The sequence below is a fragment of the Pyrus communis genome, chromosome 12 (assembly GCF_963583255.1).
Source record: "Pyrus communis chromosome 12, drPyrComm1.1, whole genome shotgun sequence".
In the NCBI taxonomy this organism is placed as follows: domain Eukaryota; kingdom Viridiplantae; phylum Streptophyta; class Magnoliopsida; order Rosales; family Rosaceae; genus Pyrus; species Pyrus communis.
The window spans coordinates 22,874,198-22,895,493 of record NC_084814.1 but is presented as its reverse complement, the minus strand read 5'-3'; the positions used below and the strand labels follow the sequence as shown (position 1 = coordinate 22,895,493).

At 37.1% G+C, this 21,296-nt stretch overlaps 5 protein-coding genes and 1 pseudogene across 5 annotated transcripts; 1 reads left to right on the top strand and 5 right to left on the bottom strand.

The window, feature by feature from the left end:
• The first annotated feature begins 45 nt into the window (after nt 1–45).
• LOC137710546 (homeobox-leucine zipper protein HAT5-like) lies at nt 46–2,341 on the top strand. The gene is made up of 3 exons (XM_068449607.1): nt 46–557; nt 1,162–1,556; nt 1,651–2,341. The coding sequence occupies exons 1-3, from the start codon at nt 422–424 to the stop codon at nt 2,092–2,094; spliced, it is 975 nt and encodes a 324-aa protein (XP_068305708.1). The 5' UTR covers nt 46–421; the 3' UTR covers nt 2,095–2,341.
• Nucleotides 2,342–7,108: 4,767 nt separating this feature from the next.
• LOC137711617 (uncharacterized) lies at nt 7,109–9,607 on the bottom strand. Its single transcript, XM_068450873.1, has 5 exons — nt 9,245–9,607; nt 9,024–9,157; nt 7,744–7,891; nt 7,547–7,653; nt 7,109–7,455 (listed from the first exon to the last, which is right to left on the bottom strand). Exons 1-5 carry the CDS (start codon nt 9,492–9,494, stop codon nt 7,414–7,416), a joined length of 681 nt encoding a protein of 226 aa, XP_068306974.1. The 5' UTR covers nt 9,495–9,607; the 3' UTR covers nt 7,109–7,413.
• Nucleotides 9,608–12,059: 2,452 nt separating this feature from the next.
• Nucleotides 12,060–13,041, bottom strand: LOC137711309 ((+)-cis,trans-nepetalactol synthase NEPS1-like). The gene has a single exon (XM_068450537.1). The coding sequence runs from the start codon at nt 13,006–13,008 to the stop codon at nt 12,199–12,201; it is 810 nt and encodes a 269-aa protein (XP_068306638.1). The 5' UTR covers nt 13,009–13,041; the 3' UTR covers nt 12,060–12,198.
• A 263-nt stretch (nt 13,042–13,304) lies between these two features.
• Nucleotides 13,305–13,634, bottom strand: LOC137710198 ((+)-cis,cis-nepetalactol synthase NEPS3-like). Its single transcript, XM_068449141.1, has one exon. It carries the CDS (start codon nt 13,632–13,634, stop codon nt 13,305–13,307), a length of 330 nt encoding a protein of 109 aa, XP_068305242.1.
• A 2,132-nt stretch (nt 13,635–15,766) lies between these two features.
• On the bottom strand, nt 15,767–16,695 carry LOC137710196 ((+)-cis,trans-nepetalactol synthase NEPS1-like; annotated as a pseudogene).
• A 2,028-nt stretch (nt 16,696–18,723) lies between these two features.
• LOC137711044 ((+)-cis,trans-nepetalactol synthase NEPS1-like) lies at nt 18,724–19,903 on the bottom strand. Its single transcript, XM_068450240.1, has one exon. It carries the CDS (start codon nt 19,653–19,655, stop codon nt 18,876–18,878), a length of 780 nt encoding a protein of 259 aa, XP_068306341.1. The 5' UTR covers nt 19,656–19,903; the 3' UTR covers nt 18,724–18,875.
• Between the last annotated feature and the right edge of the window lie 1,393 nt (nt 19,904–21,296).

The following is a 21,296-nucleotide window of genomic DNA, read 5'->3' as shown; positions in this document are numbered from 1 at the left end:
AACCCCTTTGGGTTTTACTATATTTATCACCATCACGCTGCGCTTCGAGAAAGAAGAAGGAAACTCTCCTTCTCTCTCTCTCTCTCTCTCTGTCTCTCCTCGTATTTTCTCTCTCTCTTTCTCTCTGTGAAACTTCCAATTTACAGAGCTGCTTCTTCTCCACTGTTTCACCACCACCTCCAATTCAACGTCCCACAACTTCTCCTTCTTCTGAGTGATGGGTGTGTGCAGCCGCTGTTCCCACACTTCCCACATCACAGAAATCATCATCACCAGCTTCTTCCGCCACAAAGCGTGATTCTTTCTAAACCCTGAGCTTCGGATCACTTACCATCCAAAAAACCAAGCTGTGATGTTCGCTCGAGCAGCTTAATAATCACATAGTAAACAATACTAATTCGTCGGAGTGTTGACTGTAAACATGTCCGGCGGGAGGGTCTACGGCGGCGGAAGTTCGTCCGGCCTAAGTGCTTTGTTTCAGAACCAGAGGGGTTCTGAGCGTCTTGATTCTCTATTCCTTTCTGGGTCATCAAATTCTTCGTCTGCTTCTTTTCTCGGTACTATTTTACTCTCTTTGTATACTCTGTTTCTGATTTTTATTATTCGGGCTGATTTTTTTTGGAAAAAAAATTTATTATTATTATTAAGGTGAGGGCAATGATTTGAAACTATTACACATGAAATTTTTGAACCCAACACCCTAGCTAGGATATGTGACCACATATCTGGCTATTTCTCGATATATGCGTGTCATCCTTGCGCAAAAAAGTGTTGGGTTGATTTATCACTAATTTTTCAGTGTTTATGTTCTCCTTAAATATTTAGTCTTTTGGTATATATGGATATGTTGATATGTATATGTTGCTGCTAAACTTGTGTGTGAATTAAGCAAAAATTAAAATTTGCATATAGTCCAGGCCCCTGTTCATCATTCTGGTTATAATTATGTTAATTATTTCGGAATTCGGAATCGTAGAATAATCAGCTGCCAAAACAAACACACACTTTGTGATCAGAGCTGATCATGGAGTGAGTGTTTATGTTCGTTTTTAGATATAATCCATATGATTTGTAGAGGAAAATTGTGTGGTGAGATGCTGTTCATGTGTGTGGTATTATTTTGGAAGATGGTATTCTAATTAACGAATATATCTTGTTCAGGTTCAAGATCGATGGTGAGTTTCGAAGATGTTCGTGGAGGAAGTGGATCGAATAGGTCATTGTTCCGCCAGTATGAGCACGAAGATAACGGGGACGATGACTTGGATGAGTATCTCCATCAACCTGGGAAGAAGAGGCGGCTAACCGCTGATCAAGTCCAGTTTCTCGAAAAAAGCTTTGACGTGGAAAACAAACTGGAACCGGAGAGGAAAGTCCTGCTTGCAAAGGACCTTGGCTTGCAGCCTCGGCAGGTTGCGATATGGTTCCAGAACCGCCGCGCAAGGTGGAAGACAAAACAGCTTGAGAAGGATTATGAGGAGTTGCAAGCCAACCACAATAATCTCAAGGCTGATTGTGAAAGCCTTTCCAAGGAGAATGATAAACTGAAGGCCGAGGTAGCGATTGATATCTGTGATTCCCTGCCTTAATTTTTCCATTTGTAGTATTTTGCCTTCGAATTTGACATGATATGTCTGAATTGGTCATCAGGTTACTGTCCTCTCAGACAAGCTTCATCTCAAAGAGAAAGAGGGGGGAAATTCAGAACTATCTGATACCAACAGATTATCTCAAGAACCGCCGCAGAAGCCAATTGCTGACACGGTCTCTGAAGGCGAAGTATCAAAAGTCTCAGCTGTGGCCTCCAAGCAGGAAGATCTTAGTTCAGGCAGGAGTGATATATTTGACTCAGTCAGCTCACATTACACGGATGCAGTTCACTCTTCACTCTTGGAGCCTGGTGATTCTTCGTATGCTTTTGAACCTGAACAGTCTGACCTTTCCCAAGATGAAGAAGATAACTTTACCAAAAGCCTGCTGCCTCCATACATCTTCCCAAAGATTGAAGATGTTGATTACTCCGATACGCCTGCGAATTCATGTAATTACGCATTCCCGGTGGAAGATCACGCCTTTTGGTCCTGGTCTTACTAAGTTTCTTCTGGCAAATCCGAATCCCCGGGGTATTACCATCTTTGTTTAAAGTATGGCATAAAAGTGAAAATAAGTCCAAGCAAAATGGCGCACCCCGATCCAGATGTGGTGGTGGGAACAAGGTTTCAATAGATGGTGGTATTTGCCCCGTTGTAATCTTGTTTTTCATGGGGCTCTTAATTAGTGTTTAATGGACCATTTTTGTATGGAATTTCATGTAATTAAATAAAGTTCTCTTGTTAAGGAAGCTTGATGGGAATGCCTCTCATTTCATATTTTTGTTTAAAAATGTCATGAAACGAGTTTTAAACGCGAGCCCTAGCTAGTTCCTCTTTATGCTTCTATACAGATATCGCTTGCCGTTTCTTGCATACCAAGAAACTTTTCAAGCTTCAAATCAGTTGCGGAATGTTAAACCAAAAGAGGTGCAGATGATTGGCATGTAAGTAAACTCAATTGGACCTTTTGTACTAGTTCATCTTCCTATTTCATCGAGACATTGACTTCCAGAGCCAACTTATGTTCAATGGTGTTTTGCTATCTTGAGCTTTTTTTTTATACGATTTCCACACATCCTGATCTGTATTATTGAAGTTCTGTGTATGTTTATATATATATGTGTGTGTGTGTGTGTGTGTGTGTGCGCGTGCATGTATACATATTACATACACAGAAATTTTCAGTTGACTTCCATGTACCATTGCTAGCTACAATTAAAGTCCGGTTGCACAGATTTCTTGTGAAGCTGAGCGAAGCAAAGCATCCAAAGGTATTGCTCTTTCTTTCTTTCATATTGTGGGGGTCAACTTCATGATGGTGTGTCATCCATTTTATTTTCTTTCCATTTGTTTTCTGCTTTTTCTTTCCTTTGTATGGTGGAGGCCAAAAGATAAAGGCGAAAAACTTCAGTTGGGTTGCTCCATCACGTTTGTCTATTCAAGATGCAAATAAGGAAAGCAAATCCTTCGTTAGTAGGGTTTACAAAAATGCAAGTCCTCTTGTGTGTGTCTCTGAAGTAATGTAAAAGGGTAACTCGACTGAAGTTTTTCTCTCACGCATAACTCCTGAAGTTGCTAACCCATAAAGTTCATAACTCTTCCTCCTTTCCATGTAATCAGTACTCTTGGTTTCGTTTTGGATTTAGATTCTTGGGAAAATGGCTACCAGAACTGGTGATATAAAATATGATTAGGTTAATGCTATGGAGATCATCTATTTGAATCATATTTGGTAAACTATATGGCTTGATTGTTGATGATTTGATTATTACTTAAGTGTTGATTAACGTGTTTATTTTTTATTGGTGACATATCACATAATTTGCAATGTGATTAAAAAAATTAGTCTACCTAGCATTACTATTATGATTACCATATCAATTAGAAAAGATCCCATTAAGTGAAAGGGAGGAACAATTTGACACACAAACCCATCAAATGATGTTCTTGCTTTTCTCATGTTGAAAACTATGATCTTAGCCAAATTGCCAATAAGGTTAAGTGTGTTCGAGGAGCTTCTCTTGTGTGATTTCTTTAGCAAATTGGATCAAACTTGTCAAATTAGCGACGAGTGCATTGGTGCTGCCTTTCTTTGTTGGGAAGTTGGGAACTACAGCTTGTGCCACCAAAAATAGGTGTGCTCACTATCCACCAATTTACCCATTTTGCTCGGGCAAAGAAAGGGATTGGTTGAAGGACCACATGCATTTCAAATCAAGGCAGAACATTTTGACAAATGTTTTTTAGATACATTAAGGAGGCACATCAAATTTTCCTTTTGCGTTTGATAAATTTTTATGAGTAATGTGATCAATGAGGTGATCATTAGATGTGTGAAAATAAATTTATCTTGAACCTCAATAATACGAAATCTTATGCTTCTCACCCTTAGTCAAATGGAATCTCCTTCCTTGGCGGTGAAGAGAAGAACTCGTGTAGGAGCACTCAAACCACGTCATCTATTTGACAGTTTTCACAAAAACATAAGATCTCTTATATTTTAATCTCATCTAATTTTATTTTAATCATATTCAGTGTGAGAACTGCCTTAATTCGTCGTAGAATGTGGTTGCTTCCTCTCATGGTTCTCCATTGTGTTGGGCAAAGTCGGGGAATCTTATAGTCTTTTATATACGACCATTTCTCAGGTCATGATACAATTAGAAACGTGAAGAAGCATTATTTTGATAATCTTTGCAAAACATCTCTGTCACGCGTGCCACCAATTCACCATTGGCATTTGGCCCCCTCATTTAAAAAACAATTTAACATTACTTGAGTGATTTAACGGAGCACACAAGTCCTTTTACCATTCAAGGGTCAAATTCGAACTTAAGTTTTGTGAGAATATTTGCAAATTTATTTATTTATTTTTACGTTCAATCATCAACCATTAAATTATATGATTTATAAAATATAATTTAAATAAATAATCTCTCCTGCATCACTTTTTAAAAATATTAAACATGCGGAATCGTCTGCATATGCACAACAGTTTTCACACTGATGTTCTAGATGGCTAATCCAACTTCAAAAATCCATCAGAACCCAAGGTTATGACCTAATTGTCAAATAATAATTTTCAAATGCAATAATAAAATGCATGTTAAATTTCAAAACACAGCTTAGCATGGACTCTAACTTTGTTTACTTTCCGATTTTGTACACGTCTGTTTACTTGGGACAAATCCATGGGATTAACCAAGAGGTTTCATACACATTTTTTTTTAAATGGCAAATTTTTCCTATGGTTTTTGGAGTGTTCTCATCTTTTAATTTAAAGCTTGTGTTTGATAGAAAACTAATAGAAAATCAAAAGGTTTGTAGCTCAAAGTCATCTCATTAAATTATACAAATTAAAATGCACAACTTAATGCATGCAAAATTTTGTAGGCTATAATATTATTGTAAGAAATGTTTGTTCACCTCACCTACCCCATCTAAAAAGAGAATATATACATATACATTGTGTGTGTGTGTATATATATATATATAAAAGATGTTTTGCAAATTTTGGTTAGGAAATTTTTTTTTTGTTCAAATAAAATTTTGGTTAGAATGAAAGGCCATTTAATCAGCATAAAGAGGACTTTAAAGTATAATATGTTTGAGTCAACTCAAGAGCTTCGATTTGAGACATTAATTTGTAAAATTAGTATGAATTCACAAAGAAAGCAATGTAATCGTTTCATCAAAAATCGTCCGCTACACAACTAAACAAAACGATAATTACACGAGTTAAATAACCAACTTAAAAGATTACTTCTCTCATATTATATAAACTAAATTAGAATATCACTCGATGATAAAAACACTATTTAGAATAAAAGTCATCTCTCGTTAACTCCGTCTCCCATTCATAGTTTCATACACACATAGAGCGGTTTTTTTTTTTTTTCTTTCAACAATGCAACAAAAGCATACTTGGAGGAGAAGATTTTCTCACTTTTACATCCCATATCTTACGGCACTTACAAGATGGGCCATATATAACATGCCAAGTGTCCGTCGTTCTCGAATGTCGAGGCACTTTATTTGGAGATTTTTCACATACCCTCACAACCCTAGCTGCTAGGGTTTCGACGTGTGTTGGCCACGTGTACAGCTGCGATGCTCGGATCTCGTCGATTACATCACGATGGAAAACACCGTCCCCACCCTTCCCCCCGGGGAATCTGCCAGCTCGTTGGGCCACCACCCGACGTCGACGCCTTGCGCAAGATCGACGGCCCTGATTGGATGATGATCAGGTCAAAAGTTAGGCGGGCCCCACCACATGCGGTGTTCAAACAGTTTATTAATGCAATTTTTAGTAATAAAGCTTAGGCCACAGATAAGCATGGAGTGGAAGTGGGCCCGGTGGGGCCCAGAAAGCAGAGGGTTTGCCGGTGGGAGAGCGAGTGGACGCATCTGTCCAGGTACCACGGTCTCCCATCAGTCTTACGTCACCACGTGTAGGGTTGCTTTCTATGGGCCCACGGCCCATTTCTTCTTCTCCCTCCTCCTTATTTTATCTTCACGATCCTTTGCCTTTGTTTTTATTTTGTTTCTTCTTCATGGTCGACAAAGGATGTCATTTAAATTTAGTAAATTTGTTTGACATATAAATTGACCGGACAGAATCAACTAGGAATCTCACATTTTAAATTTTAAGAATCCAGCAATTTAGACTACTTAAATTGAATCTAACGGTCATTATTAACTCATTATGTTAATCCACCTCACATAAACTAAAAGCATTTATATCTCTTTCACACAAATTAAGGTTTAGAAGTTCCTGATCTTTAGGCTCCGAATAGTAAGGTTTGGAGAATGACCAAATGCATAGATTGACAAAGGAGAGCTATAAAGCTAGGGAGGGTTTTGATCCATTTTTATGCTTTCTCTTACTCAATCTTATACGTGTGTATAGAATGCTCCAAAAGTTGTACTCGATGAAGTTTTCCGACCATTTTTATCATGTTTTAAGTAAGTTCATGGTTTTCAACATGAATTTTATTAAATATTAGGAGTGAATTTAATTCTTAACAAACAATTTTTTAACCTGTGTCAAATTGTATATAATTTGATAATTGTTGTGAATAGATTTCTTAATTAGGAATTTGTTTGTGCAAACGTAAAGAAGAATCCCAATACGATTTTGGGATTAAATCGTGATAGGTTTGTATTACTTGCAAGGAAAAAAAACTTATCATAATTAGTATACATAGAACATGACCAAAACGTAAGTAATCAATTCTGATACACCTGGACCCTTTTCTCTCTACCGTCCCCTCTCTCTCACCCACTTTTATGATTTGGAAAATTGGAAGTTGTTTGGCTTTTGTATATAATTAGATGATGATAGTTCTTGTTATCCTCCATTTTACCCCACAAATCAGTGATTCTGTTTGGGCAGAATTCTTTTGCGGTGCAAGAAAAAACTCATGAATTTATAAGCCCCCAACAAAATAAATATACTCTCAAGGAGTCATGGACCATGGTATATAGATATTTTCTCACATCAATTCAAGAACCAAGAACCAAGAACCATCAATGCACTACTTTTAAAAACTAGGACCACATCTAGGCGAGAACAATTTTAGATCACATTTTACAACCAAAATCTTGGGCAATAAGCCCCTTGGACTTAATTTCACGTGTACATTGGCAGATCTGGCGCTAGTCGAACCCAAAACTTGCTGACCTTTAGTTATACCCAAGCTTTCCCTTTTCATTTCTATAGTATTGGTGCATTTCCTCCAATATTGAACTTGAGATGAATGAATGTATGATGTATCCAACTATGTGAGTACCAAAGCATGTGTTTGCTTCCAGATGATCAAAATTTGAAGTTGTCCTTCAAGTATAACACTATCTCTTGCTGCAGAAACATTGAGATAAAGAGTGAGATCAGCCATTGCATACTAGAAGTACTGAAATGTGTTTAGGGTTTAGTATATAAGAGTACTTACAAGCAAACAAAGAAGAAGGCATCCGGTGGCGCCGGGGAACAAAGCATACCAAAAACTCAGGTTATGGAACTTAGCTCCATCAATGAAGAGTATAGGCAAGCTTGCAGCTACAAATTGAACACAGAATGAATCGTGCAACTGATTTTAGTAGCAGAAAAATGAGATTAATGAAAAATATAGCAGGAAGGAGGGATTACCAGGTGGATGTGTGGAACGTGTGCAAATCATGAAGGCAACGGATGCAGCTAGGGCAAAGCTTCTAGCAAGCCATCCAGGGCCAAATGTGGAAAATGCAAGCACCCCAATGGCTGCACAACCTATTTGTGCCATGAACATATTGTACTTCTGCCAAAATCACAAAGGAGAATTAATGTGTTATTTCAATACACTATGCTTTTGATTATCTTAAATTGAAATGACCCCGTTTTACGAATAGAAAATTTGTTTAACTGTCAAATCTAAGGCGACCACTTCTTTTTTCGACCAAGATGCACTTAAGTTCAACTATTTCATATGGCCGTTTAATATATGTTTAACCCTTTATCTGACCTAGGTATATAGGTATTTTCACATACTAAACGACTAAGCATAGAGAAGAGGGGGTATTTGAACAGAGGATATCAAATAAAATTAATTACTTGAGATACAAGTTTGTTTATGAGAGTTGTAGAGTTCGGCAAACTTATATACAAAAACAGCTATGACTAATTGACATTTCCCCATTTACTTTGCAACATTTTCCTATATGAGCAGTCCAAATGTGACCAATACCCATATATAAGTTTGGATCAAAATAAGGCCCAATTTGAAGAAAATCTGGACTTATTTTTGCTACATTCCATTTTCATCATATGAGGTCCATTACAAGTGGAGTTGCGCCAATTGTCTACATGTACACGTGTCTATCATTGACTCACTACTCAAACAAGGTAATTTTTTTTTTTTTTTTTTTTTTTTTTGGGAAACTAGGCAGTCTATTTTTTTTGTTGTTCAAATGAACAAGGTAGTCTACTTAAAGGAGAACAAAAGCAACATATGGCTCACTTTTCTTCAAAACCTTTTCCGTGTTTTCGGTGATACGAAGAAATTTTATTAATAAGCAAAAAAAGAAATTATACTTGATCATATGAGATATAAATCTTATTTTTTTTTATTAAAATAATAAATTATAAAAGAACAAAAAACACTTGTAAAAGAACAAAACCTAGGGAACTTATGACTCACATTCACCAAATAGATTATAAAAGAACAAAAAGCAATTGTGGATGACTTGAGAAAGAAATTTGTGTTTATGTCACATACTACAATAACATTTCATAAATTACGTGATGAGTATTATAAAACTTAAAAATATATTTTTAATGCTATTATATTATTACATAACTCACGTGATGAGCTCTACAGGATCATAAATACATCATCAGTTATATGCAAGAATCTTTCATAATTTAAACTCAGAAAGTAGAACAATTAATACCCGAGCACCAGGAGCAGCAGGAGTGGCAAAGAGGACTGCGGAAACAGCTCCTAATGGTGCAATTGTCATTGAAATTCCTTTTGGTGCTAATATCTGATCCATCCTTCCCAATAACGCCATTGCTGCAAAAGCCCCTATTTTTCACCAAATGATCATCATTAATGCAGCTAAACACATGATTAATTGGTGTTATTATTTCTAATCTCTATGATTCTAATTACCTGCAGAAGGCCAGACAATATCACTGAGAGAAGGAGCAGCCGAACCCTTCTCAGGCCTCCAACTGTCCCAAAGTGGTGAAGCCAAATTGCTTGAAGCCACAATCCCATAATATTGATTTCTTCTTTTGATGTTTACTACGCTTCTGCTGTTGACTTGTTCTAAGCCAAAAAGTGCTTTTGCGGGAGGGGTAGAAGTGCTTTTGGGATGAAGAAGATGGGGATGAAAACTAGAAGCCCTCATCAGCTGCATGCCCAGTATTTCTATTGGACGTTTCTCTCTCTTCAATTGCTGCAGAGATGGATATGAATATGGTTTTAATTTAGGAAGATGAAAAGTCAGAGAGACAGAGAGAGACAGAGAGATTTATATGTGACCGTTGGGAGTTGAGAAAATCAGATTTGCCAATTTACTTGTCTTTTGGCGAAGTCGAAAGGCCATTGGCTGGTTGGTAATTTGCCACACAACTGACAACTCCATATCTACAGATAACATTTCTAAGAAGAAGAAAAATGATAGATAATGTTTTCAGGGACTTAAAGAAAATGTGAAACTATTCTCTTTCTTTTATAAAAAAAATAGTCGTTATTGGCACTCTAAAGCATCTTAGATGTCGAATCTTAAATATGTAAAGTTTTGCTTTTCATCTGATATCTATCAAATTAAACTGTTATTTTATTCCACTAAATTATTATAATAATGTTTTAAAATAAAAAGTAATAATAAAATTAATAAAATACATTTAATAATCAATTAAAAAGATGTTTGAAGTCGTCGTTAAATTTTGGTAGCAAGGATTATGACTATCAATCCATGTAATGTCACATCAGATTTGAACTTTTTGTTGAAAAACATTGTTGCTACTTGCTGTCTTTTTTTACGGTTAGTGTTGATTTGGACATTTTGATATCTATTTTGGAATGCTCTTAAACTAAGAAAAGTACAAAAAAAAAAAAAAAAAAACACTTAGCACAAAGATGCACTTCAAGCTTTTAAAAACCTCTTGCACTGTTCCAATTCCTTCATCCTTGATTGTAATTAATCAATAAAATATTTGTAACTCAATTAGTTAACAACATCTTTCCTTGTACTTGAGATCCATTGTTAGTGCTGAAGAGGAATATCACTAGATCATAGTACTAAGTGGCCGGATAAACTTATTTTAATATGGTAGTTTAATTCAATTAACCAATAAAGTAAAAGAACAAACTTAAAAATAATAAACTATTGAGGGGGCTAAAAAATAGTCCATTCGGTTAGAGATGGTATATAAATATGGTCTGACATTGTTCATTTAAAAACAATTTCTTGCAAAACTATAACTTTGAACGAGGCTAAACATAGCCCCTTCAAATAGAGATGGCCGTAGTGCTCTGCCCCTTGCCACTGGTTCCCCCGTTAGTACAAGTTGCAAAAAATTCAGATGATACATCAAATGCTTCATGATAAAATAAGAATAAATGCTATTGAAACCAAATAATATGTCACCAATATAAAATAAGCACGTTAATCAATAATTAAATAATGATACAATTATTAACAACCACATCATTTAATTTACAAAATTTGATTTAAGATTTTGGTTTTCCTAGCATTACTCATAATATAATATATAAGGTTTATTTTCTTTGGTTTGCCAACTTTAGATTGGGTATCTAACTTAAATAACTTCCAAGACCTTGTTTAGATAAATTACACATAAAAATTAAAAAGAAATATTGAGTAATCAATCTATGGGTTAGTTTTATAGGGTTTAGGGTTTAGGAGTACAAAACCTTGTTGCTAAACCTTGTTGCAAGCAATCAAACAAAAAGAGTAAGACCATCTCCAATAAAAATAGCTAAAGGTCTAAAAGTAAAAAAATAATTCGATTTACTCAAAAAACTCGTCTCCAGTAAAAAGCTAGGCTATAAATATTGGAGCCCACCTGGCGACTAACAACCAAAAGTCCATCCGGCTGGCTAACTCCAGCCACCCCTCCAGCCCGTTTCATGGGCCCAGCTGCCAGGTTTTGTTAATGATTCAAATCCGAAGGTTGGATTTTTCAGAGGCAAATTCTCTATCCTCTTACTTTTCGTGTTTTTATATTTTGTGTGGTTAAGGTTAAATCATGTTAATAGTTTGTATTATTTTTTTATAAAGATAATAAGATAAAAAAGAATATTAATATAAAATATTGACGTGGCTTAATTATGACCACACAAACAGAAGGACACGAAAAATAGGAGGGCAGAGAATCTACCTCCGGATTTCAAAACATCCAATTAAGCTAAACTGCAAGCAAGTCTTCAATTAGCTAAACTGAAAGCAACACAAAAGCACAAATTCGTGATTAATTAGCTACGTGTGCCTTTCTTAATATCTTCATATCACCAGGACCCTCATCAAATAATCCCAATTATTAATTTACTATCTTAAGACTGTGGTTGCTGCTTAATCAATGGGTTAATGGGTATTATTATCTCAAGAACCCACTTTCTGAGTAATTGAGTATGATTTCATATGAAGAACAAATTAATCTCAAGCAAAGTTTCAAATCAAGGTTTCCGATCTACTTTGTCCATTCAAATTAAATTGGGTAAATATATCTTAACTTCGAGAATATTTAATAAAATATGTCACAATACCAAATAAATTTGAAAAGTTCAAAAAACATTACAAACTTAAAATGTTGTCATGGCACTTAAAATCATGTCCGCATAACTTTATTTTAATATAGTAATTTAATTCAATTAACCAATAAAGTTAAGAATAAACTTAAAAATAATAAATGATTGAGGAACTATATTTAGCCGTTTCAGTTGAAAATAATATATGAATATGACATGACATTCTTTATTTAAAAATACTTTCTCATAGGGCTATTATTTAGTCCCTCACATAATGACCAACCAAATGCAAAGTACATGAACATAATTCCATAATATTTTATTCTTTTGGAGATGAATCTTGAGTTTTATGTTTTAACTCCACCATCTACAGCCAAATTATGGCCAGTGACAAATTCAGAGTCATCCGAAGCCAAAAAAAGGGCGGCGTCCGCCACACTCTCCGCCGACAGCATCTTCCCTGCGGCTTTCAACCTAAAGCGCGGCTCGAACAACTTTCCAGCATCCTCAGCCTCCACCTTGTAAAACGAGCATAGTAACGGCGTCACCACCGGTCCCGGTGAGACACAGTTGACGCGTATCCCGTACGCGCCCAGCTGCAGACTCGCCGACCTCATCAATCCCAACACCGCATGCTTCGACATCGTGTAGTCCGTGAAGAACGGCCTCCCAACACTCGCTGCCACGCTCGCCGTGCACACGATGCTCCCTCTCACGTTGCCCTCGACCATGGCCTTCGCCGCATGCTTCACACACGCCGCCATCCCGCGGACGTTGACCGCCATGAGCTTGTCGTAGTTGGAGAGGTCGAAGTCCATCACGGTCTGCTTTGAAGCGCTGCCAATGCCGGCGTTGCTGAACATCACATCGAGGCGGCCGTAGATCTTGACTGTGGATTCTATCAAGATTTTGACCTGGTCCTCGTCGGTCACGTCACAGTGGATGTAAGTGGAGCGGTCAGGACCGATCGATGCGGCTACGTTTTGGCCTTTGTCGTCCTGGACATCGGCGACAACCACGGCACGTGCGCCATGCAAGGCAAATTTCCGTGCGGTTGCTTCACCGATGCCACTGGCTCCACCAGTGACGACTGCGACCTTTCCTTGAAGCTTTTGGATGGTTTGGCTGACTGAGACAGTGTCGACTGAGTCCGCCATTTTCTTTGGGCAAGGTTAAGCTGCTAACTCAGCTACTTCCCTTAAACCTAAACGGGAGTTGGCAACATCATTAATAGGCTTCGTAAGAAATGAGAGATTTTTCAACGTGCACAGAACACAAGGTACAAAATATGATGTGATGAAATAAACACATTATTTAACGGTTAATTAATAATTCAAATATCAACAATCACATCATTTGGTTTAAAATTTTGGTCTCTCTAGTAATATCTTATCATTTGATTTTCAAAACCAAATTTTAAACAAAATGACATAAAAATTGATGATCGAAGAGGTCAAAGTCCATTAAGGTCTGCTGTGACGTGCAGCAAATGCCGGCGTTGATGAACATCACATCGAGGCGGCCGTAGTTCTTGACTGTGGTCCTCGTCGGCCACGTCGCACTGGATGTAAGTGGAGCGGTCATGACCGATCGATGCTGCTACGTTTTGGCCTTTGTCGTACTGGACATCGACGGTAACCACGGCACGTGCGCCATGCAAGGCAAATTTTCGTGCGGTGGCTTCACCGATGCCACTGGCGCCACCAGTAACAACTGCGACCTTTCCTTGAAGCTTTTTGATGGTTTGGCCGATTGAGACTCTGTCGACTTTGTGGTCCGCCATTTTCTTTTGGCAAGGTTAAGCTGCTAACTCAGCTCCTTCAATTAAACCTAAACGGGAGTTGGCAGCATGATTAATATAGCTTTGTTAAAAATACCTCCTAACCACGACACATTTTTTAGTGTGTTCCTAACATTGGATGTCATTAAACATTTGGTAAAATTATTTTAAAGTGTCTTTTCTAAATTACCTTGCAGAATGGAAAGCCTTCGATAGTCTTGAAAAAGCCGTTGAAAGCTCAACTCGAGTCACATCATTCAGCTCATAGAGATTTCGACAAAAAAAAAAAAAAAGAGAGAAAGGCAGCTACTATTTCCTTTTTTTTTTTTTTTTTTTTTTAAACGAATTTGTCGATTTGTCTCTTGAACTTGTATAGAGGTGTCAATTTCCTTTTGAACTCTAATTTTAGCCGATTACTCCCAAAACTTTTATAATTAGCCAATTTCCTTCTTGAACTTTAATTTTAGCCGATTATCCCCCTGAACTTTTATAAATAGCCAATTTTCCTCATAACGCTAGATTTTAAAAAATTTCATCTAATTTTTTATCCATTTTATTCATGCGGACAACACATGACAACTGTATAGAAGCAAAAAGAATGGAAAATTGGATGGATGAAATTTGGATGAAAAAGTTAAAATCTAACGCTAGGGGGGTAAATTGGCTATTTACAAAATTTTAAAAGGGGGGGGGGAGATGTAATAAGCTAATGTAAAAGTTCAGGGGAGAAATTAGCTAATGATAAAATTTCAAGAGGATAATCAGCTAAAATTAAAGTTTAGGGGGGAAATTGGCACCTCTATACAAGTTTATGGGGGCAAATCAACAAATACCTCTTGTTTTTTAAGCAGATCCAGGGTATGATGATGTCAAGAAAGAGCCACGTCACCTAAAAGCAACGTCGATGAAGGTGTGTAGGTGCACTATTACATGGGGGAGATTGTATGTCTAAGGATATGTAGTGTTGCGCTCCTTGTTCCGGACACACTGAAAAACCTCCCTTACCACCTTTTCTGTCTTCACGCATCCTGATTCATATTATATATATAGAGTAATGATAGGAAGACTAAATGATATAAAAGTTGATGTTTTGATTATTATGTAAGGGGTTGGTCCTATACTTATTTTATTGGTAACACATCTTTTAATTTGCAAATTTAGTAAATTTAGTTTACCTATCATTAACTGTATATGGTCGGTCAAATAAGTAGTAGCTAGTATTATAGAACTTTTCTAAGTTTTCTAGGTTGGTGAGGATGTGACTCGTCACATTTGTCATTTTTTTTCGAGAACAACTTGGCACGAATGCGACAGTGACTTCTGGTATCAATAGTATACATTGGCAGTATAAATTAAACCTTCTAAACATGTTATTATATGCAATGTTATTAGACTGTCTTAGTGTCCATGTGAACTTTGAATTTCCTTGTGCTATATTATTTATCTCAGATTGGGTATTATTTGACTCAATAGCATCCAAGGCAAGCATCCGATGCAACTCCCATTGTCAGACCTTTGAATCAATTCAACAGAAAATAAGTAGTAATGGACTTTTTGTTAAGGTACACTAACGATATTGTCTCTCCCCGTACACTTTCGATATTGTTAGTCTACGTATGGTCACCTCCAAGAGAAGCTCATATTCTTATACCATATTGTATTCTAAGAAGCAAATTTCCTCACCAATGCTTTAGCTAATCTAAGGCCAAGTTTTTTACGTACTTGTGTTCAAAATCGTATTATTCCTTATGAGGTCAGAAATGCGCCTTTTTTTTTTCTTCAGTACAAGCAGGTAGCTTGTTCTTAGTCCAGCACCCCCGTATTCCATGTCTCCCAATTAACCTTGGAACATACTACAAATAAATGTAACTTATAAATTTGCAATATATTTCTTTAGGACAGGATGCAAATTACAATTGTAAAACATCATATCTAGGTGATAATTGGAAGGCGGGTCTCATTTCCTTTATCAAGATCAAGCAACCAAAAGTCTACTGTATATAAACCAACCTTATAGATCAAATTTGCGAATTAAATGATGTATTATTAATAGCAAATAAGCACGATAATCAACATCTAAATAATAATTTAATAATAAATAAAAAAACCATGTCACATGACTTATAAAATTTGGTCTAATTAGTATCCTTAGCATTACCCTTTATTTTTTGGAGATGAATCTTCAGTTTTTTTATCTCAACTCCACCATCTACAACCAAACTATGGCCAGTGATAAATTCAGAGTCATCCGAAGCCAAAAAAAGGGCGGCGTCCGCCACACTCTCCGCCGACAGCATCTTCCCCTTAGCTTTCAACCCAAAGTGCGCCTCGAACGTCTTCGCAGCATCCTCAGCCTGCACCTTGAAAAGCGAGCATAGCAACGGCGTCACCACCGGTCCCGGTGAAACACAGTTTACGCGTATCCCGTACGCGCCCAGCTGCAGACTCGCCGACCTCATCAACCCCAACACCGCATGCTTCGACATCGTGTAGTCCGTGAAGAACGCCCCCCCCAACACTCGCTGCCACGCTCGCCGTGCACACGATGCTCCCTCTGACGCCCCCCTCCACCATGACCTTCACCGCATGCTTCACACACGCCGCCATCCCGCGGACGTTGACCGCCATGAGCTTGTCGTAGTTGGAGAGGTCGAAGTCCATCACGGTCTGCTTTGACGCACTGCCAATGCCAGCGTTGCTGAACATCACATCGAGGCGGCCGTAGATCTTGACAGTAGATTCTATCAAGATTTTGACCTGGTCCTCGTCGGTCACGTCGCAGTGGATGTAAGTGGAGCGGTCAGGACCGATCGATGCGGCTACGTTTTGGCCTTTGTCGTCCTGGACATCGGCGATAACCACGGCACGTGCGCCATGCAAGGCAAATTTCCGTGCTGTTGCTTCACCGATGCCACTGGCTCCACCAGTGACGACTGCGACCTTTCCTTGAAGCTTTTGGATGGTTTGGATGACCGAGACAGTGTCGACTGGGTCCGCCATTTTCTTTGGGCAAGGTTAAGCAAATAATATGGTTAAGCTGCTAACTCAGCTACTTCTCTTAAACCTAAACGGGAGTTGGCAACATCATGGCTTTGTAAGAAAAGACCTCCTACTCAGGGTAGATTTTTCAACGTGCACAGAACACAAGGTACACAATATGATGTGTTATCTACTCATCAATAGGAAATAAACACCTTAATCAACGGTTTATTAATAATTCAATTATCAACAATCATATTATTTCATTTGTAAATTTATTTTAAAAATTTGGTCTCATTGACATTATCTTATCATGTGGTTTTCAAAACCAAATTTTAAACAAAATGACATGAAAGTTAATAATTGAATTATAGGTAATGTGCAGAGATACCAAATTTGTAAACCAAACGATGTGTCACTAATAGAAAATAAGCACGTTAATCAATATTTAAGTAATAATTCAATCATTAACCACCACATCATTTGATTTAAAATTTTGGTTTTGAAAATTTGGTCTTCCTAGCATTATCCTTGGATTATTACTTAAGCATTGATTAACGTGTTTATTTTTTTATTGGTGACACATCATTAGGTTTGCAAATTTGATATATAAATTTGGTCTACAGACATTACTCATATAAAACTTCCCTCCACTTAATTATATAATAACATATTATGTATCACTCACTGTTCTGAGCACACTAAAAATATTCTCACCAACCTCCTTTCCTGTCTTCCTCATGGTTCATGTTATATATGGTCATTCAAATAATTAGTAGTATAATAGAGCTTTCTAAGTTTTCTTGGTTGGTGAGGTGTGACTTGTAAGATTGCGTGGGATCGTTATACTTATCATTTTTACGAGAACAACTTGGCATGGACATGTTACTTCAGTGACTTTTTAGTGTCAATAATACAATATTATATACAAAAACACACATATAATATGGGCTTGTGCAAAGCAACGCTGCCCTACTTCTATGTCAATGGAAATATAAAAGTGTGTATATATATTATATAACTTTTGCATAATTCATCATATCAGTAAAAGAAAGAAAGTCTTCCTTCCATTATTCATTTAAGAAATGCTATTCTTACCAAACCAGCTCGTTAATGGGAGTTGGTTCCTGTTTCCGTTGTCATCCAACTACAAGTTTAAGCTTTTTAGTGTCGATGTGAATTTTGAATTTCCCTGTGCTATTATTCTATCTCAGATTGTTTATTATTTGACTCAATAGCATCCAAGGCAAGCATCCGAAGCAATTCCCATTGTCCAGACCTTGTTTGAAGCAATCCCCAATGTGAAGACCTTGTTTGAATCAACTCAATAGAGAATAAATAGTAACGGATGGACATTTCGTTGCAGTACACTTTAACGAGATATTGCCAATCTACTTAGTTTCCATCTCCAATAGAGATTAAAAAGAGTGTGTGAGTATCACTACCCTTCTCCTGCCATATTGTTTTTTGAGAAGCAAATTTCCTCGCTGATGCTTTAGCTAATCTAGGGCCAAGTTTTCACATAATTGTGTTCAATATCGTATTGTTCCTTATGCGGCTGGAAATGATTTTGTTTTTTCCTCGGTACAGGCAGTAGTAGTTTGTTCTTAATCCGGCACCCCCGACCACGTTTTTCAATTCAGCGTGCACTAAAAATAAACGTAAATTACAAATTTGCAATATATTTCTTTAGGAAAGGATGCAAATTATAAATTTGCAGAGTCATATAGGTGATAATTGGAAGTCGGGTCTCATTTCCTTTGTCAAGCAACCAAAAGTCTACTATCTAGCTATACCTTTTGTTCTTTGGTAGAAGATCCAAAACTCAAAAGACATTATGTGTATACATTAGAGAATTAGACGATACAAAATTATGAATAATACTAACAAGTCTCATAATGTAACAATATTAAACAATCAGACATGCACCGATACGTAGTATGAACACAAATAAAATTGATACTAGCGCTTGTATAACAATTCGAGTGTGTTTATGCCGCCCTTTGGTGTTCGAATTTCCCCATCCCATACGATCATCCACTAGTTCACCATAACTACAACTTGCAGGTGAATAAGCTTTTCTTCTTTGGTTTGTTGATTTAGATTCGGTATCAAACTTAAATAACTGTCAATAGATCTTGTTTGGGGATGAATTAAACATAAAAGCAGTACATGATTTACCTAAAAACACCGCGTCTTTTGTTTAACAAAAGACCAAACATTTAAAAATAGTAAGAAAAAGAGAACAAACCAAGAATCGCCAACTCATTGGCGAACAAAGCCACCGTCCACCACCATGTCATGTCCAGTGACAAACTCAGAATCATCACAAGCTAGAAACAACACCGCATCCGCCACGTGCCTCGGCGTCAGCACAACCCCTTTCAAGCATGCGAACTTCTCATACGACTTCTGGACTTCTCCCATTTCCATCCCACGCGCACGGCACGTTAACTGGGTGGCCAATGCGTTCGGCGAGACGCAGTTCACCCTGATGCCGTGCACCCCAAGCTGCCGGCTGGCCGACCGAACCAACCCCAGTACCGCGTGCTTCGACATGCAGTAGTCCGTCCTAATCTCCATGCCGTGGTTCGCCGCCACACTCGCCGTGCACACTATGCTCCCCCTCACGCTCCGTTCTACCATGACACGCGCTGCATGTTTAACACACAAGGCCATACCACGGACGTTCACATCGAACAAACGGTCAAAAGCTGAAAAATCAAGGTCAAGAACGGTCTGATCTGATCTACTAACAATACCAGCGTTGCTAAACATGATATCTAGCTGCCCATATTTGTGCACTGTAGTTTCCACCATGGTCTTCACTTGTTCTTCATCGGATACGTCACAGTGCACATAGCTGCATCTATGTGTACCAATAGATTCGGCTACTTGACGGCCTAGCTCATCTTGGATGTCGGCGATCATCACCATGATGGCACCATGATCGGCAAACAGGCGTGCCGTCGCCTCACCGATGCCGCTTTCTCCGCCGGTGATTATTGCTACTCTGCCTTGTAATTTGTTGCGCACTGTGCTCATATTAAAGTTAGTATGGTTTGTTCAACTACAGCAAGACAATATAAGCGTTGTTTAGTATAGGATGAAAATTATGAATTTAGATCCTCTTCGAACCTAAGTATCAGGAACTTAAGGATCAGTAAATTCGTTTGTGTGAAAGAAAAACTGAAATCCTTAATTAATAAAAGTTGGGTCAACGAATTAATAGGAACTTTCAGATTCTATTTAAGTGATATGATTTATCTAATTTTTGGTTCGGACATTGAGATCCATTCAGATCTCTGTCTAAAATTGCAATATCGTGTCAACTAATCAAAATTGCAATGTCGTGTTAGTGATTCGATGAACGTTGGGTTGGGTCCCATTTCTTTTGTCAACTAATCAGAAGTTTTCTTTAATTTTTGTTCTTTTGGAAGAAGATTCTGCCACATGATGTATTAGGAACGTTGAAAAGTGGGAGGTGGATTGTCTGCAATTCTATTTTCATATTTTTTTTATGTTTTTTTTGTTATGTATGATCACAGTTAAGTCATGTTAATATTTTATATTAATTTTTTATAAAAATAATAAAATATAAAATATTAATGTAATTTAACTGTAATCACACAAACAAAAAAATATGATAAAAGTATGAAAATAAAAATGCAGACAATCCTCCTTCAGAAAAGTGGCCTCAATTATGCATTGGAAAAAAGGAAATGGGCTTTGGCTTCTTTCGAATCGAGTCATCTTTCTACATCACATGTTTGTACACATGCAAAAAAATGTATATTCATGGCTAATATTTTGCCATGCTTCATGCTATCACATTGTTTATTTTTTATGTGATACTTAAAATCGAGTTCTGTGAAAAATTAAAAAATATAAGCTGTTATTAAACACACACACACAACGAATTTATGTGCACATGTAAATCTGTAACTAGTAGGAATGGAAGGATGCCTATTTCCAAACGAAATAGCCAAATGTTGATGTTAAAACAGTCTAACTAACCACTTAGTACTACGGTCTAATAATATTCATCTTCACTTGTAAATAAGAGGTATTAGGTTCAATTCTTGCCAAAAGTGAATTTGAACCACATTATTATTAGCCCATTGTGAGGCTAAGATCACACAATCCACCTTAATGTAGATAATATCGTTTTGTTTAAAAAAAAAAAAAAAATTAAATAAACAGTCACACAAGGATGTGTGGCGTAGGCACAATACAACACTCCTCTAAAATCATGAAATTCAATATAAATTAAAACTGAAATTGAACTGATTCATTGTTTAAGCACAATGTACTTTCGAAAATGCCCCTATTTTAATTGTGTAATTTCAATATTGTCCGACAAACCAATGTAAATTTGGATCGTCCATTTGTTTGGCACTGTGCTCAAAATCAGTCCGCCCTTTTTTTCTTCTTTCCTCATTGCTGAACATCTCTCTCCCATGAGCACAAAAACCTGTAAGATGATTAAATAATTTAGTTGATGGTTTGATTCATGGGTATTTATTTTCCACTTCAATCTTAGTACTCACTGTGTCTTGCTTATCAAACTGTTTAATAAAAGACTTTGGATTTCAAAAACTGTATTGTGTTAAGAAATGAACGATTCATCATGCGTATCTTACCTTGTTCCCAAAACCGTCAATTTGTTGCATCACCATAGCCACT